The sequence below is a fragment of the Phyllostomus discolor genome, chromosome 11 (genome assembly GCF_004126475.2).
Source record: "Phyllostomus discolor isolate MPI-MPIP mPhyDis1 chromosome 11, mPhyDis1.pri.v3, whole genome shotgun sequence".
Taxonomy (NCBI): Eukaryota; Metazoa; Chordata; class Mammalia; order Chiroptera; family Phyllostomidae; genus Phyllostomus; species Phyllostomus discolor.
In genome coordinates, this window is record NC_040913.2 from 1,173,420 (window position 1) to 1,190,827 (window position 17,408).

At 49.0% G+C, this 17,408-nt stretch overlaps 1 protein-coding gene across 7 annotated transcripts in view; it reads left to right on the forward strand.

Moving 5' to 3' along the window:
* The window catches only part of POSTN (periostin), a 29,579-nt gene extending 13,317 nt beyond the window's left edge, over positions 1–16,262 (forward strand). The window contains exons 11-23 of one of the 7 annotated variants that reach the window (XM_028526341.2): positions 2,298–2,434; positions 2,995–3,125; positions 3,486–3,616; positions 3,723–3,825; positions 3,932–3,999; positions 4,687–4,732; positions 7,300–7,380; positions 9,623–9,712; positions 10,344–10,433; positions 11,058–11,135; positions 11,958–12,041; positions 14,411–14,452; positions 15,454–16,262. In XM_028526341.2, the coding sequence (XP_028382142.1) occupies positions 2,298–2,434; positions 2,995–3,125; positions 3,486–3,616; positions 3,723–3,825; positions 3,932–3,999; positions 4,687–4,732; positions 7,300–7,380; positions 9,623–9,712; positions 10,344–10,433; positions 11,058–11,135; positions 11,958–12,041; positions 14,411–14,452; positions 15,454–15,491 (1,119 nt within the window). In that variant the 3' untranslated portion in view covers positions 15,492–16,262. The remainder of the gene's footprint in view (positions 1–2,297; positions 2,435–2,994; positions 3,126–3,485; positions 3,617–3,722; positions 3,826–3,931; positions 4,000–4,686; positions 4,733–7,299; positions 7,381–9,622; positions 9,713–10,343; positions 10,434–11,057; positions 11,136–11,957; positions 12,042–14,410; positions 14,453–15,453) is intronic. The other 6 variants (XM_036011156.1, XM_036011157.1, XM_036011155.1 and 3 more) reach the window with 6 other exon arrangements.
* The last annotated feature ends 1,146 nt before the right edge of the window (positions 16,263–17,408 follow it).

Below are 17,408 nucleotides of genomic sequence, written 5' to 3' on the forward strand. Positions count from 1 at the left end.
TTAATACGCATCATGAGACTGGGAAACTGAGTCACGTGTCTGAAGGCAGGAAATGACACGAAATTGCTGTGTGTGTTCATAATTCAGAAAATCTGCATTTGTTTCATTGTACATAACTGTCATAAAGCATTATTTCAATTCCAGAAATCACCCACACTTCTCTAAAATAAGCTGCTTCTTATCTGTAATGTACGTAGAGTTGGCACACAAATCAGTTCCAGGTGTGCAGTACAGTGACTAGAATCACTGGGTCACATGGTAGACCCACTTTTAATTTTTTGAGGAATCTCCATGCTGTTTTTCGTACTGGCCGCAGCAAAATGTGCACTCCCACCAACGGTGCACTAGGGTTCCTTTTTCTCTGCACCCTTGGCTACACTTGTTGTTTGTTGACCTTTTTTTTGCCACTGCATGTATATGACTTATTTATCTTTTGAATTAAATTCAGTCGGGGCGGGGCGACACGGGTGAATAAGATCGAGTAGGTTTCAAGCGTACACTTCCGTGACACACGATCTGTATATCATACCGTGTGCCACCCACCCAAAGTCAAGTCTTCTTCTGTCACCAGGTATCAGACCCCCTTCACTCCCCTCTCACCCCCTGTCCCTCTGGTCACTGCCACACTGTCATCTGTGTCTGGGAGTTTTTGTTTGTTGTTCTCGTTTGTTCATTTGTTGCTTCCAGTTTTATATCCCACGCCTGAGTGAAATGCTATGGATGTTAACTCTATCTGTCTGACTTCTTTCCTGTAGCGTGGCGTTCCCAAGGTCTGTGTGTGTTGTCACAAGCGGCAGTATCTCGTCTGTCTTGTGGCCGAGTGGGATTCTGTTGCATAGCTGCACCAGGTCTTTAGCCAATCATTGCTGAGGACACTTCGGGTGTCTCCGTGCCTTGGCCTCCGTGGATAATGCCGCGGTGGAGGCAGGGGGGCACGGATCTTTGTGAATAGATGTTGTCAAATTTTGGGGGGTAGACACCCAGAAGAGGGGCTGCTGGGTCATATGATACCTCTATTCTTAATTTTTTCCGTTTTTTATTATAGCCGGTGGACTGGTGGGAGGTGGTGTCTCACTGTGGTTTTGACTTGCATTCGCCTGATGAGTGGTGATGTTGGACATCTTTTGATACATCTGTTGGCCATTTGCACGTTGGTTTCTAGAGTTTGTTTAAAGGAGGTTTGTTCACAGTTTACAAGGTGGCTTTTATAGAGAATCAAATTTGTAGGATGGTGTTTTAGCGCAAGATCACAGTTCAGCAACCGACTCTCTTTTGGGTGACGTTCAGGATAAACTTTTAAAATCACATGAAGATCTTGGAACTATAGAAAATGGTCCTGATGTGCTTCATCTGAGGAAAGCACTCCAGGAAATAGCGCTTGTGGAAATCACAGAGGGACCCGTGGTGCTGAGGGGCGTGGGTCCGGGAATCACTGGCAGCCCCGGCTAGAGTGCCCCACCGCAGGTCCAGTGTCACCTACAGCTGAACGGGACCCAGAAGCTCCTCACTCCAGTGCCACAGTTCCAAGACGCACATTTTTTAAAGATTTTATTTATTTATTTGTTTATTTATTTATTTATTTATTAGAGAGGGGAAGGGAGGGAGAAAGAGAAAGAGAGTAACATCAACGTGTGGTTGCTTCTCATGTGGCCCCCCCACTGGGGACCTGGCCTGCAACCCAGGCATGTGCCCTGACTGGGAATCGAACCTGCAATGCTTTGGTTCACAGCCCACGCTCAGCCCACTGAGCTACGCCAGCCAGGTGCCCAAGGCGCACATTTTAAAGGGTGCAGAAAACGGGCTTCAATCTGAGTCATACAAATACCTTTATCTATTTAAAAATACTATAAGTAAATCATTTCATTTCTAATTGATGGGATCCCACAATTGAGAAAATATAGTAAATATGTCTGAAGACCAGAAGAGAAACCGAAGTCAGGAAACTTCTGGTTAAAGATGGTCCTGAGAGGTAACTTTCCCCAAGGACGTTGGGGAAATGGTTGAAAGTGAGGAGAAATGGTGGAAAATGCACAAATGGGATTCTAGGCGCTTTTGTGACTCACTCACCAAACCACCCGCCTGACACACGGGGTAGCTTGACAGGTGACAGAGAGCATGGTGGAACAGGACGTGTGTCATCAGGGTGTGCGAGATCTTAGAAACGGAGGAGAGGAGCTGTCTCCTCTGGCTGCAGAGGTCAGCTTTCCTCCGAGAAGGGCCGATCCAGGCAGTTAGTTCGCTTCCGCAGAGGAAATTTCCAGCGAGGAAACGGAGCGTGTGTTTCTCTCGTTGGCCAGGCCGTCTGCATCGAGAACTCCTGCATGGTGAGAGGCAGCAAGCAAGGCAGGAACGGCGCCATCCACATGTTCCGAGAGATCATCAAGCCCGCAGACAAGTCCCTCCACGACAGGCTGAAGCAGGACAAGCGCTTCAGGTGAGCCCGGCCCGGGGCGCTGTGCCGCGGCATTCCAAACAGCCTGCAGCATCCGGTGCTGCGGAGGAGAGGGTTTAGAATAAGAGCTCTAGGAGCATGTTTTCAAAACGAAAATCTGCTCTCCGCACGGTTTTGCTTCCTGGTGCACCGTGGTATAATTCAGTGAGTGGAAAAGTCAATCTTATGAGCTGAACTACTCTTTGCAAGTTATTTATAATTAAGTATTTAAAGTGATAATATATACCAACAAAGGCTATTTTGTAGAATAGCAAATGAAAAAAACCATGCTTTTTATTTGTTATAAAGTGTGACTTTGTCAAGGTTTAGAGGATAAAAACCGAGTTTAGGAAATTTTATAAAGCATTATGAACGTTTCAATTATTTCCTTATGAGGAAACTCTCTGAACAGATAAATGACATTTGAAACATGTGCAAATGCATGAACAATGCTCTCACGCTCCCTGCGACACACGGATGACCTCCGATTCCGCACTCTGCGGGCGAGCAGACCAGAGCCACGGCTGAATCTAACAAAACAAACGTGTGTCCTCTCTGTCCAGCATCTTCCTCAGCCTCCTGGAAGCCGCGGACTTGAAAGAACTCCTGACGCAGCCTGGGGACTGGACGTTATTCGTCCCGACCAACGACGCCTTTAAGGGGATGACTAACGAGGAGAAGGAAGTTCTGATCCGTGAGTAGGAGCCAACCCGGGCTGCCCCGCCGCGGTTCCGGGGCCTCGTCGGGCCTCCGCCCCGAAATGCCTCCTTCTTTCTCTTCTTGTCCGGCCTCAGTTTCCCTCGTTTTCACTCAGGCTGTGCGGAGGGTCCCTCGTTGGGGCTCTCTGTGAACTGCTTATTGTCACGTTGCTGAGCTGGGCGTTCGGCGAGGTTATTTGTTGGTGTCGACTCGGGAGGCCGGGGCGTGACAAGTGACAGCGTGGAACAGGAGTTAGAGACGCATCTCGCTCTCCGTAGTCTCCAGAGCGTCCACGGGTCACAAAGAAAGACGGCGCGTTATTAAATAAATCCATTCCCCCCGCCCCCCCCCCCAGGCAACAAAAACGCCCTCCAAAACATCATCCTGTACCACCTGACTCCCGGTGTTTTCATCGGGAAGGGGTTCGAGCCTGGCGTCACCAACATCCTCAAGACCACGCAAGGCAGCAAAATCTACCTGAAAGGGGTGAGTGCCCCGGGCGGAGTGTCTGAGCCCGTTCGCCCACCGCCCGCCTCTCGTGAGGCTCCCCTTCCATTCACCCCCTCGCCGGCCTTGCCCCTTGTCGCCACAGGTGAATGACACCCTGCTGGTGAACGAGCTGAAATCCAGGGAGTCCGACATCATGACCACGAACGGCGTCATCCACGTGGTGGACAAGCTTCTCTACCCGGCAGGTCGGTGACCCCTGAACCCGTCCACAGGCCCGGTCCGTTTCCGGTGGAAACCTAGATGTTTGCTTCACACGTTCTTGCCAACACATTTTGATGTTCCTCTTCACAGACACTCCTATTGGCAATGACCAACTGCTGGACATACTCAACAAGCTGATCAAATACATCCAAATTAAGGTACGAAACGTGACGGGATTTACTGATAACGCGTGGAACATAAGGGACCAGAAGCACGCATAGGATGAGTAGACGGGCACTGGGCTCGGAGGGCTCTCGGCTGGGTCTGCCCCCCGTAGGGAAACGACACAGCTGCTCTAGGTTTCATTCAACAAACACTTACAGAGGCCGGCTTGGGGCCAGACAGTGGACTGAATGTCACGTGAAATTTGAAGTTGAATCGGATAGGGCTCTGTTATCAAAAAAGTTCACAGTCCAGTGGAGCAGATAAGACACAGACATAAAAAAATACAATTTATCTCTCCTCACTTGTCTCTGCTACTGAATATATGAATAAGATAAAGTACTAGTTGCCACTAATCACAATAAGTAAAGGCAAAGGGATATGTTGCCTCTTTATATTTATAGGGTCCAAGGGCCAGAAAACATGGGAGATGTTATTTCATAAATCCATTCAGCTTTGGATGCGCTATCCTTTAAGTTTTTGTGGGAACAAGTCCAGCAATTTTTAGGCCCTCCCCTCCCCCTCCTAGCGGGAAACCGGAAGCTGATTCGCAGGAAGACTTCCTTCCTGTCCGGCGCAGTGGAGGCTGCACTTGGCCGACTTTAGCAAGAATTAAAGCAGCGGATGGTTTTGTTACCAAACCACCACCTCTCCGGTTACTAACTCTGGGCATTTATTTTCAGTTCGTCCGCGGCAGCACCTTCAAAGAAATCCCCATGACTGTCTACAGTAAGTACACGGTGACCATTTATCTGTCGCTAGGAGAAAAAAAAAAATTTTTTTTTAAAGTAGTGTTTTGTATCTACACGTGGAGACTGTTGATAATCTGGCACGCAGGATTCCAAACAATGGCAACTTCAGCCCCACCTGAAACAGGACTCCGGGTCCCAACGGGCCTCTCTGCCCGTGCCAGTCCGTCCGGCTCCGCTTGGGCACGTGCCCCAAAGCAGGCGCGACGGACCCGGGACGGGCGGTAAAACGCACCCTCGAGCCCGGCAGAGCGGCCGAAACGGGCCCCGCAGCCGTGTGAGGGCAGGCGCAGCTGAGAGGCACCGCCGAGCTGTCTGAGGGCTCAGACGGGTGGGCACGGATATAACCTTGCCGCAGGCTTTCTCGCCCCTCCAGCCCCCAGCCATCACCCCCCAAGGCAGGGCGGGTGCAGTGGGCCAAAGACCCCCAGGGTCGATGAGCTGGTGGTTAGAACACCCTCTCCATCCGAAATCGGACGGAGGAGTGAAAAGCTGGCCAGGTGGTAAACGTCAGCTTTCCAGATCCGGAGGTTTTGTCCAGCCCCGACTCTGCCAGATTATCAAAGCCAGACCTCCACCAGGCGAGGGCAAAGGGCGCCTCCTTCTCACGGACGTGCCTGGTACTTCTGTTCACTGGGATGCTCTTCCTCCGTCCTCTTTTCTTTCTTTCCTGTCGCTTTCAAAGCAGGAATTCTCTTCCTTTTGTTTTGACTCCACAAAGAGACGCTCAAAATGTTACAGCAGCTCACACAAGACTGCAGCTCCCCCATTTTTCCCGGGTAGACATTTATTCCGTTTTATGCCACGCCTGTCCTCGCCCTGTTCGGCTTGCACTGAGCCAGCACCTGTCGCTCCGCCAGCACCTGTCACCCCTCCCCTCCCCTCGGCTGCGCCCGGGGCCTCACTCACCGAGAACGCTGCACTGGATGAAATGATGCCGGTGCAGTGGGTGTCACCTCCCTGCTCCCTGCTCAGAGCGACAGGGAGACAGATCTGAGGTTCGCACGATGGTGCCGGACGCGCCTTTCACCCCGCCCCGACGGGGACGCTGTGTTTAGATGTGTGCTTTAAACAGAGGCAGAGACTAACAACACCAGAGATTTCATTCCATTTCTTTATTGACTGGTCTAGAACATTTCTTTAATTTCCTTGCTGCCTGTTATTCTCATCCCCCCCAATGCCATGCATTTAAAACATTCTTTGTGGGGGAATTCTCTCAGCTGCATGGCCAAACACATAGCATTTGCCGTGAAGAGGAAGGAAATCACTATTGAATCCCCAGCGCGTGACCTGTCCAAACTCTTTCTGTCTCCCGGAAAGCAGGATTGAAACAAAACTAACACCCAGCCAAACACCCTACACTTCAAACTCCTTACCCTGAAGCAGACATGGACGACACGAGTTACCCCGTTTTGACAGCGGCGGCGGCTCTGAGCGCTGGGCCTGACCTTCAGGGACAGGTTTGCCCGGGGTGAGACCGCCCGGGGCACCAGGCCGTGGACACGCAGGTTGGGGGTGCCTTAGGTTGCGCTCCGTACCTTGAGATTCCAAGATAGAAAACCTGCAATAAGTGAACCTCGGCCACACGCCAGGCCTAGAACCCACCTTAACTCACACGCTGACACAGTCGAACGTCTCAGAAACCCGAGGTGAGCGTGCGACAGGAACCCGGGCTGGGCTGACACGTCCCTCTAACACGTCAGTACAACCTGTTCCAGTGGCTGGGGCAGCCGTGGGGCAGCCTGCGCTCTGCTGGCGCCGCCTTTAAAGCACTTGGAAGTGACCGAGAGCCAGTAGCTCTGCTTAGTCGGCCCCATTTCCATTTAATCTGCACGAGCAAAAGCCAACCATGTGGCTGGCTGCTATCTTAGGTGGGCAGATGACCTACATTCAGAATACATGCCTTTAAATTAACAACAAAAAAGGGTGATGATGCTAAGGCTACAAACGAAAGACCGACTGTAGCTTAAATTATTCATCACATTGTGTTTGTGCCTAGAGCCCGCATCTGGCTGGCTGAGATTAATTTTACTATTCAGTATACTGAACTATTTTTCATGGTTTCCTCTCTAGACGACTGTTGTAAAGTGCATGCAAAATATTTTGTCTTTTTCTTCTATTTGTTCCTACTTGAGGAAGAACTCTGCAATGCAATTTGAGATACGGTGAATTGCATGACATTAATCGTGTTTGTTTGTCTTCTGTTGCTATGCAGCCAGTACTTTCCAGAAGTGCACGCGAAGGTAAAGAGCTTTAGGGGCGCGGCTCGAGGCGGTAGATTTCTAGGTAGCACTTAGCGCGTCTTTGATTCACGGGAGCAGACCCGAGTCCCTGGACCTCAGGGAGCCCCCCGCCTGGACCCGAGAAGATGCTCCTAGATAATGCCCCACGAGTGTCCCCTGCATCCGCTGCCTGAACATGTTACCGTATATGACACCTCAGTTCCCAGTAAAGACACACACACACACACACACAAGAGGACAATTTTGTTCAGGTTGTTTTTTTTTAATGTAAACATCATTTATGTTCCACTTTCTATGCTTTCAGCAACTAAAATTATAACCAAAGTTGTGGAACCAAAAATTAAAGTGATTGAAGGCAGTCTTCAGCCCATTATCAAAACCGAAGGTAAAAATCAATGTTGCACATGGTTCCTTTGACTGGGAAAAGCGCCATGTCACGGGCTGACGTCTACGGATGTGTCTACATTCTTGTTGAAACTAACACGCCAAGGGTTTCCCCGCCGATGGCATGCCGGTGTCGTGGAGGAATGCGGAATGCCGAGTCCCTGGCCGAGTAGGTGGGGCCACTCTAACCCTTTCAGTGCATTTGCTCGTTCTGTACCAAGGAAGCCCGGTGGCTTCGACGAACCCGATTGGCTGCTGCGGGGGCCCCCGGGGCCCAGCTGCTCAGGAAAGAGGCCAATCCCAAGCGTTTCTGCTGCGGCCAGTCCCCTTCAGAGAGGGACCGTGGCCGTGTCTCCCACCCCGACGTGGGTCTCTTGTCCTGTTGCTACAAAAGCTCTGCCTCAGAGCACAGGTGTTTTGCATCCAACCACTTAACAGGGCGCAGGAGCTGCGTACTGGTGAGAGCTTTTAGAGCTACGACCGCCCAGCGCATGTTCTGAAATCAGACAGGCAGAAACAGAGGAGGGAGCCGGTAGCTGGGGCAGTGAGTCCAGCCTTAGAAACCGCCAGCCCAGCCCCGAACTGCGTCTGTGGGCACAGACGTATTCCCACAGACCGGACGCCCATTTAGTCCAGCCCAGTGCATTGTGTTGACCGTGCCTCCTGACGTTCCCGCCCAGCACGGTCCACACGCGCTTCTCGCTCACGCCCACGCCCACGCCCGCCATGCTCAACATCTGGGATGCCACCTTCGCTGCACGTGCTTTTGTCAGATCTCAGAAACTTTCGTTTCCGTGTGTAAACACCGTAACACGGTGACTGGCCGACAGCTCGGTGGCCGTCGGTCACTGGCCAGCTCTAAAACGTCCCTGGCATTTCCTTCTTGTTGCTGTGGTTTTTGCGGATTTACTGAGTTCACACTAAATAGGTGAGGCTGCAGGGCACAATTGTGAGATGCTGCTTATTCTAAAAAATATATATATATTTAACCACATTCTTGCCTGAAGGATAAGTCAGCGGCCACTCAACTCAGCACAGGCCGATGGTGCAGTTCCGGGGCCTGCGGCTCTCCGGAGGCCAGGGGTCCAAACGAAAATCCACTTTTTTTGATGAAAGACCTTGTCTTCTCAGAGCTTAACTATAGAGGAAATTTTGAAATATCAGTTTAGGTTCTTCTAGAGGAACGTTAATTTGGATCGTTTATTCCCCAGTTTCCTGTGCTTACACTTTTTGAGCAGACTTTCCTTTTGAAGTATGAACACCTCAAAACCCTCGGGCTTCCGTTTCACACTCAGCATCCCTTCGCCACGGGTCAAAGAGCACGGTGTGGAACATTTCTTGCTTGAAAGAATCATATTTTTGTTTTCCTTAGTCTAAATTGTTTTAGACTGGTTAATCCTGGGTACTTGGCAGTTTCTGAGCAGGCAAACCTCTCCAAGATAAACACGTGTGCTGCCTTCGGCTGCCGAAGGCCGTCGCAGCACGAGTTAAATGTACTGAACCGCATTTCCCTTCTCCTGCGTGGAGCGGTCTCGGTTAACTCACGTCATTATAGTCGGCTTCCTAACATCCAAAATGATTTTCTGTGGGAGCGAAATCATTTTGCCAGTCAAATGCAGCACGTTTAACGTTCGCATTTGAAGGGACTGCCTGTTACCTAGTAAACGTTGTGCGTCATTTGCATGTGGAAGGTAAGTACTCACATTCATTTCCCCATGAACCCTGAAATCCAGTATCTTAAACTTAGGCATAAAGTTGGGACTTTTAAATGTTCGATCTCATGCCCGTGAAATTAAAACGCGTAAGATACTGAGTAATTAAAATTAAATTATAATTTTAGTAAGGAAGGAGTAATGGACAGTCTCAGAATGGCAGAGAGAGACCCACTAGAGCCGTCATTACAGGAGCACAAATCTGTACCTACTGTGTGACTGACAGAGTATAGCCATGCGTATTTTGCGTGATCATAATTCACAGCCGTGAATGAGTGGCTGCATTTACCTCTCAATTCAAACACTAACGAAGGAGACAGTAATTTTAGTAGAACCCCCAAAGGCTGCATCGTGTTTCCCCCATAAACGTCGCCTACTTTGAAGACCAGGGGGAATGTTTGAAACCGAATCCTAAAGCGGCCCGAGACCGCTTTCAGTCCGTATAACATCCCCGCAGAACCACGTTCCGCATTCGGGCACACCGAGAGGACCGCCTTAACCCTTGATTTGTCCCCCACAACCATGTCGCAGGACCCACCGTAACCCAGGTGAGCCTCGACGGGGACCCCGAGTTCAGGCTGGTCAAAGAAGGCGAAGCGGTAACGGAGATCATCCACGGAGGTGTGTTGTGCAGGACTCCTGGCTGAAAGTAGCGCTGGTTGAAATCCATTCCACACCCGACGTTTGCCCTTGCCTCCGGTTCTGCGTAAATTGTGGGGGTACCTTTCTCCGTGAGGGGCTCTTGTGAGCCTGTCCAATCAAATACAGTTGACCTTCAGTGGGGCTGGTGGGAACTCATTGAACCGGGCTAAGTCACTGGGCCCAAGAAAACCGCCATTATCTCCACATGCGCAGTCACGATGGTGGAATGTAATGACGACAGTCATGTCAGCACAAGGACATGTTAGACTTAGCAGAAAGTGTGGCCATCAGTGCTAGAGTAACAAGGAGGCCACTCTGGGATGATCACAGGGCTCTGTTCCAGCCACGCAGGATTCTCCCTGGCTGCTCGGCCCCCGGGGTCAGGACACACTCGTGACCTGGAGCGTTAGTGCCCGCTGACCTTGACCTCCCCCCTGGAGTCAGGACACGGGGACTAGCATGTAGACCTCTGCTGATCGGAATGTATTACAACTAGGTCCTAAATGGTATTGTTTTGAGAGACACGTTTTCTCTCATGAAAACGTCTAGCTGTGGCTGTTTAGCCATCGTAGGGGATAAATTAAACGCATTTTTCTTCCGCTACTTTCAGAGCCAATTATTAAAAAATACACCAAAATCATTGATGGCGTGCCCATGGAAATCACCGAAAAGGAGACGAGGGAAGAGCGGATCATTACAGGTAATCTCTAACTCCGCACGTGGGCCCACCGGCGCGCTGGGGCTCTAAAGGCCCAACTAGGGCGGTTACCGAGGTAACTTTCTTTCTTCCCTGGCGGATATAATACTGTTCTAATCCTGTAATCTGTGTTCTTCCTCTGAGTTGGAAACTCATAGACAGCTCTAGAAGCATTTGTTTTTATTACGTGTATCATACGCATGGTATGGAATACGCTATTGTGTCCTAGAATCACAACCGTTTCCTCCTTCGGTTTTCTGTTCATCTTCCAGTCTACACATCCACGCACCAATGTGGAGGCAAGTTCATATAAAACCACTCATTTCAGGGAACCTTGGCGTCTAGTCCCCCAGCAATAAATTAGCCTGAAATTCAGAATACAGCAATTCCATAAATATTCGTTTAAACGAGCAATCAGCCACTGTGGCCCATGCCGCCTTTATGCAGTAAAGCTGTGTCAGCGTGAGGAGTGTCCGCCCCTGTATCCGACGTCCATGGCTGTCTTCACACCACAACGACAAAGCTGAACGTCGCCACACGGGCCGCGTCCCTGAAAGGCTTCCCGTCGGGCTCCTCACAGAGGACGTCTGCCTGCCCGTTTCAGATCTTTTTTTGGCTTTCCTCTAGGCCCCGAAATACAGTATACCAGGATCACGGCTGGTGGTGGGGAAACAGAAGAAACGCTGAAGAAGTTGTTGCAAGAAGGTGAGCACTCTAAAACACCGAGAATGTGCCTTCCCCTCAGCGCTCGGCATCAGAGTCTAAATAGTCTCTGAGGCCTCGTGCGTGTTCCCTGCTCTCTGTCATGTCTCTGTTTACCTTCCATAGCAACGCGAGGGGAAAATGTAAACATACGGAATGGAAGTTCGGTGAAGGTCGTGTTGATCGTTAGGTTACACACACAGGGTCCAGCACAAACAGTGCCCCTTCTCTATCACATAAAATCTTATCATTCAAAATCATAAGCATGTGACTCTGTGACATAACACTGTCACACTCCAGCACGCCGCATGACATTTTAAGTCTTGCTGGCCATCTCCTGGGAGACGTTCACACACCCGGCCAACCACACGCCACGGCGTCACTTCTGCCAGACCCTGTGTTTGCTGTACATTGTTCAACGGCTTTACGAGACAATTGGCTTATCGAAAAACAGCGCTAGTCCTGGCTGGGTGGCTCAGTTGGTGGGAGCATCATCCTGTACCCCAAAAGGCTGCGGGGTTAACTCCTGGGTGGGGCACAAGTCAGAGGCAGTCGATCAGCATTTCTCTATCAAAGCAACGTCTCTCTCCCTCTCCCCCTCCCTCTGTCTCTCTCTCTCTCTCTCTTTCCCTTCCCCACTGCTCCCTCCCTCTCTAAAACCAATAAACATATCCTCGGGTGAGGATTTTTTAAAAAGCTCTCAACACTGAGAAAGAACCAGGTCCAGAAGTCGTTGCTGGGCAGGTGTGCTGTACATCATCACATCGCGTCTCCTGTCTTTTTGTTACATAAACCAATTTCTGCTATAAACGTGTATCCTCTCAGAGGTCACCAAAGTCACCAAACTCATTGAAGGGGGTGACGGCTACTTATTTGAAGACGAAGAAATTAAAAGGCTGCTTCAGGGAGGTTAGTAAAAGGGAGACAACTAACCTGTTAACAGGTCTGGTGACCGAGTTCGTCAGCTTTTTAAAGACTGAGCATTCGTGATTTCTTTTGACGCCGGCATCCTGTGTGGTCTTAATGGATGGACTAGGTCGGCGGCGGCTTCATTGATGTGTATACAGAAACGATTCGTGATTTGAGCAGTCTTTAAAAAGTACGGCGTCAAGCTTGGGGAGCACTGAATATTTTTTGCTTTGGTGCCCATAATTGTAAAGATATTCTAAGTATGTGCAAGGGGAAAACTTTTTAAGCTGGTAATGATTTAAACAAACCCAAATTGACACACTTTTTATATTTTTAAAAAATGTATTCACTGCCCCCACAACAATAATAAAAGGCATGTTTATGGAATCTTTAAGCTCCTAGATCTAGAAAAAAACGGTGCATTTATTAATTTTCTGTTCTTGGGCATCAGTATGTGTTTCTTCTAACACTTCGAGTGATAATGTAGACCTGGAATTGTCCATTGTTGTGCATACGAAATTAATCTTGAAGTATGGAATGTTCTCTGGAATGTTCTGATCGTGGCATTAAAAGGACCTTCCTTTAAATGCAAAAGAGAAAAAAAAAGAATTCAAAATCTTATGCAAACTCTAAATGCCCATTATTTGAAGAAACAGTAAATGTTATAAATACAATTGGATAATTTTTATTTGAATAAATGAATTTCTAGTTTGTTTCATTAATGACAGAATTATTTAAATGACATGTTCTTTTAGGGAAATAAGTATTTAAATTACATAGAAGAATTAAATATTCTTCTTTAATATACTATGAATTGAGATAACACAGAGTTTAGTGTTTATCCAAAGTCTCATCCAGATGGTTTTTCTACTCAAAATTTTAAAAACTGTATCACTCAGTGGACCATGTGTAACCACTGTTTCTTGACTCCTTATTTTACACAGAGGAAATCTCTTGCATAGGTTTCAACTGTTCATCAGTAATAACCATAAATAATTTTTATTCAACCGATGATTGAATTTCCCACAGCAGAAAGATATGTGTCTGAAATCTGCAAGATTTCCTTCCGAACTATAGGTAGCGTTTGACCAGCCAAAGCTCCAACGGAACCAAAGGTTTTAATACAGAATTCACTTATCCACCTCCAAATGCTTAATACTCTGTGAAAAAATATGAATTTTAGGAAAGAGGTGAAAACATCATGAAGATTAAATTGAATTCTTTTTTTTTAGTCCTTGCCACATTAAGCAGCTTTGTAGAACAGAAGTAGTGCTTTTTAGAGAATGCATCGGTTAGTAGCTAAAGCTGTGTACATTGCCTTAATTTATTTAAGCTTGAACTTCAGGTGAGTATGTTTTCTTCCCATGAATAAACTCCCGTTCACAAATCCGTGATAAACAACGAACCAAGTACTTAAGAATCGCTTCAGCCGAGAGAAGAAGATAAACCTGCTACGAGCTAAGAAATGACCTTCTAGTTTTAGCTACTAGATTCTCCCTAAACGTGTTTCTGTTCGGCGCACAGATGGGTCCCTTCGGTCCCCGGCGTCCCATTCTCTGTGACTCTACAAAGCATCGCCTTTCACACTGCCACACCTTGAGTTTTTATCAAACATTTCCAAGGCATTTCTGCTTAGCAGTATGGTCAGTGTAGCGACACATGGCCTAGACATGGGCCGGACATGTTAGTACGGTGTCCATCCCTGCGAGATGCTTCTTGCACCAGCCCTGGGCCACATGCCTTCTTGCCTAGAGCTCAGCAGACGCTGATTTACAAAGAGGTTGATGTGCATACAAATCACATCATCAAGGCTGACTGTTCTGCCTTTGAGAGCACAGTTGATCTCTGTCCCAGCTATGGTCTTATCTCCAGGCCTGGAGTTTTCTATCTGAATGGCTTGCACCGTGGTTCATCTAGTGCCCTGTGACGAGCCGACTGCACAGCTCAGTCATTTGAGTCACGACTCAGCGGTCCTTCTGGGGCTAACATTGTCATTTGTCACTCAAGTGCTTCGGCGCCCTTAGCTAAAGCATGTCCTCACAAAGTGCATCAAGAGTTTTATTCTCATCTCAGGTAGAACTGCATTTACTAAAACTACTAAAGTGATGAAGGAAGGATATGGAGAAAGGAACCGGGAAAAGTCACGGAGGTTTCTCTGGAACCTCCAGACTTGGGGACAAGTTTCTGGTTCCTTTGGTCCCCGGTGCAGCACCCCCCCCCCCCAGGGACGCCGTGCCCTGCTCCCAAAGAGACCCTACGCTGCTGTGTGCTGTGTACGCAGAACTTTCCGCCTTTCCGCTTAACGGTGGTCTCCTGTGTGACGTCAGCCACCACGTCCAGGTTTGCTAACTATGACTGTTTGCTTCTAGACACACCTGTGAGGAAGGCACAAGCCAACAGAAGAGTTCAAGGTGAGTGTGCTGACTGCGGTGGCGTGTGGGGGGGGGCGGGGGGCCGTGTGTTGGCATGTCGAGAAAAGGCGAGTGCTTGGTGCACTTTGTAGACCTGGTTGTCCGCCAGAGAGAAACGTTAGCCTGCGTGGAGACAGAGTACGTTGGTGACCAGAAGAAAGTGAAGTGTTGATGTTCTTCACTGTCGGTAAAACACAAGCACAGTGAACGTCAACAAGAGAGCGGTTCTACTCATCTGAAGGGCGAGGTGCATTAAACCTTGAGGGAGGCTCAAGGCGAGTCAGTGCAAAAACACGCCCCTGAGTGTCAGGGCCGAGCGGAGGGCAGCAGAGGAGGGGCCAGGCACTCCGCCCGCCCGTGGCTGCTGAGCCGGGTCTGCAGGCGAAGCCGGACACTGCGCATGTGCGGGAGACCGGCAGCGCGGCTGCGGGCGGGAGTCCGATGATAGAGGGTGTAGGTCCCATGTAAGTGCCTGCCGCCCGTTCGCTATGATGCTCTTCATAACGACGTCTGTGTGCATTTTCTGAACTTCTAATTAGGTTACCTCACATTCCGATACGTTCAAAAATCAAAGACCCTCCTTGCGGACCTTAAAACAAATGACAAATTTGGAACTTCTAAAAGAACTCCATCCTGATGGCCTAAAGGAGTTGCGAGTCTTAGACATGCGTTACGGGCGTATCTGATTGGAAACGAATCCAACACAGACATTGGAAATTGAGCAATGAATCTTTAATAAAGAATTTATCAGGAATTCAAATTTTCTAAAGAACCGAAATGATTGCTTTAAGTGATCATTTTCATATACCTTTAAACAAAGGATATCCTTGATTTCATCATCATCAATGGAGGATATTATTAAGAAAGTATAATCTGAAGTCTGTTGCAGTAAGAAATATGGTGTTTTATAGATAAAGTTACGCATGGAATAGCCTACTGTCAACCTCGGCAGGTTCATTGCACATGCAATCAATCTGGCGTTCTCCCTCCTCCCTCCTCAGGGTCCAGAAGACGGTCCAGGGAAGGCGATTCTCATTGAGAACCCAGACCAGATGACATCGTTTCCACAGCCCTGCCTCCCGGCCCTACAGGAAGATGACAAGCGAGCGCCCCCATGACTTCAGGAAACGCACCAGCACCCCCAAAAAGCAGCCACTGAGCTGTGCCAAATAAACACAAAGTTGATTTCTGTTTGAAGGGAGAACAGGAGGGGAATTTCGGGTTAGCCTCCTGTGGGTGGGAACGGAGAGAATTAGAACACATTTCAGACTTTTATGACTTGCCGTTGGAAGTTCTGGCCGACCTGGCGATCCATCAGAGAAAACCCCGCCACCGGCCTCCTCATAATTCAGTCCTCAAGTGCCGTGCTGCGCTCCCCTTCGGAAGACGGAGCCTTGAATTGACTGAGTGGGTAGAAAAAATGCAGGCGTTAAGCCCCCCCCCCCCCCCCCCGCCATGGAAAGCTAAGCTATGGAAAAGGGTGCTCAGGTCAAAAAAAAAAACAAAAACAAATACAACTTTTACATCAAAAGGTTTTGCACATTTCTAATGCAATGTGGGTTTACCGGTAAATTATGTTATTTCTACAACTCATTTTGTACTCTTGAATGTTTGTCATATGCTTACTGCAGTGCCTATTTTTTTTTTATCTCAGACATTTCCATAAGGCTGTTTTTCGGGAATAAAGAGAATTACTCCAAATTCGGTAATTCACAAAACTCAAGGTCTAAGTTAATAAGTGGATTGAACATGGGAACAGGACTTTATACCTCTTTTTATATCAAATACTCATTAAAGGAAGTTGAATAAAGTTAGCGTTTCTTGAATTTTTAAAATGACTGTGTTGAAAGAGAATCATTAGACGATAAGGCAATTATTAAACGTGAACTGGGTACCTAACACCACCCCAGACCTGCGTGATGCTGTCAATCAAGATCTACTGCTTGACTGACTACTACTACCACTACTTGATTGACTACTACTGCTAATCAAGATGATTAGCTGACGTCTTCCAAGGGTAGAGACTAACCATCCATCATAACCCACCATGCACCATGGCCTCTGATCAGCACCAACAAGCACAGACACATCGACTAATGTTTCCTAAGATGGGCTGGACCCTGGGGGGCCACAGAGACGCCCGGAGCTGAGGCTGGAGGGAGGCCAGAGTCCACTGCACGGCCACGAAGGGGAGGGGAATGTCGGCCGAGAACGGGAAAGGTGCCGGGTGGACCTGGCAGGTCTCCACGAGGGCCGTCCCTGCTGGGACGGGTTGACCCGAGGGTGCTCAGGAAACAGAACTCACACAGCAGAAGCCCGTGACTGTGCAATAAAATCATGCCGTACATTGGAAGGCAGTCACTGGGAGGCCGTGCACCTGATGGGAGGCCTGGTGGGAGGTACCACCTTGACTGCGCTTGCCCAGCCTGGGTCAGAGGCCCCAGCTAAAGTGCCCCTGCAGGACCCGGAAAACTTTGGGGGTGACAGAAAGTACTGGTTCTCCATCTGGGAACGACTGGGGTGGAGAAGTAGGACACACTCCTGACAGTGCTGCTCGGTGGGGACGTGTCTGAGAGCCTTGGTGCTCCGGGATGCTTCCCAGTCTGGGGCGGTGGTGACATCCGTGGCCGGTATCTAGGGCCCCTGCCAGGAAATAATACCAACGGCGGACAGTCTCAGGACTTCCGTCTCGACTGGAGGGGGTGTGTCCATGGTCACAAAGTCATTCAGAGGAGGTGGACACGAGGGGCAGTGGCAGAAAACACCAAATTGTTACCAACACGGGCGGGGACCATCCCAACACAGAGCGTGTCGGTCACGGTCGCCTAGAACCCCACGCGTTAACTGGATAGACAAACAGGAAAGGTATTTCTTCGCTGAGCCCCCTGCAGGGTTTCCACTGACGACGAGGCCGAGCTGGACTTTGAAAATCGCAGTCCGGGACAGCAGGAATGGG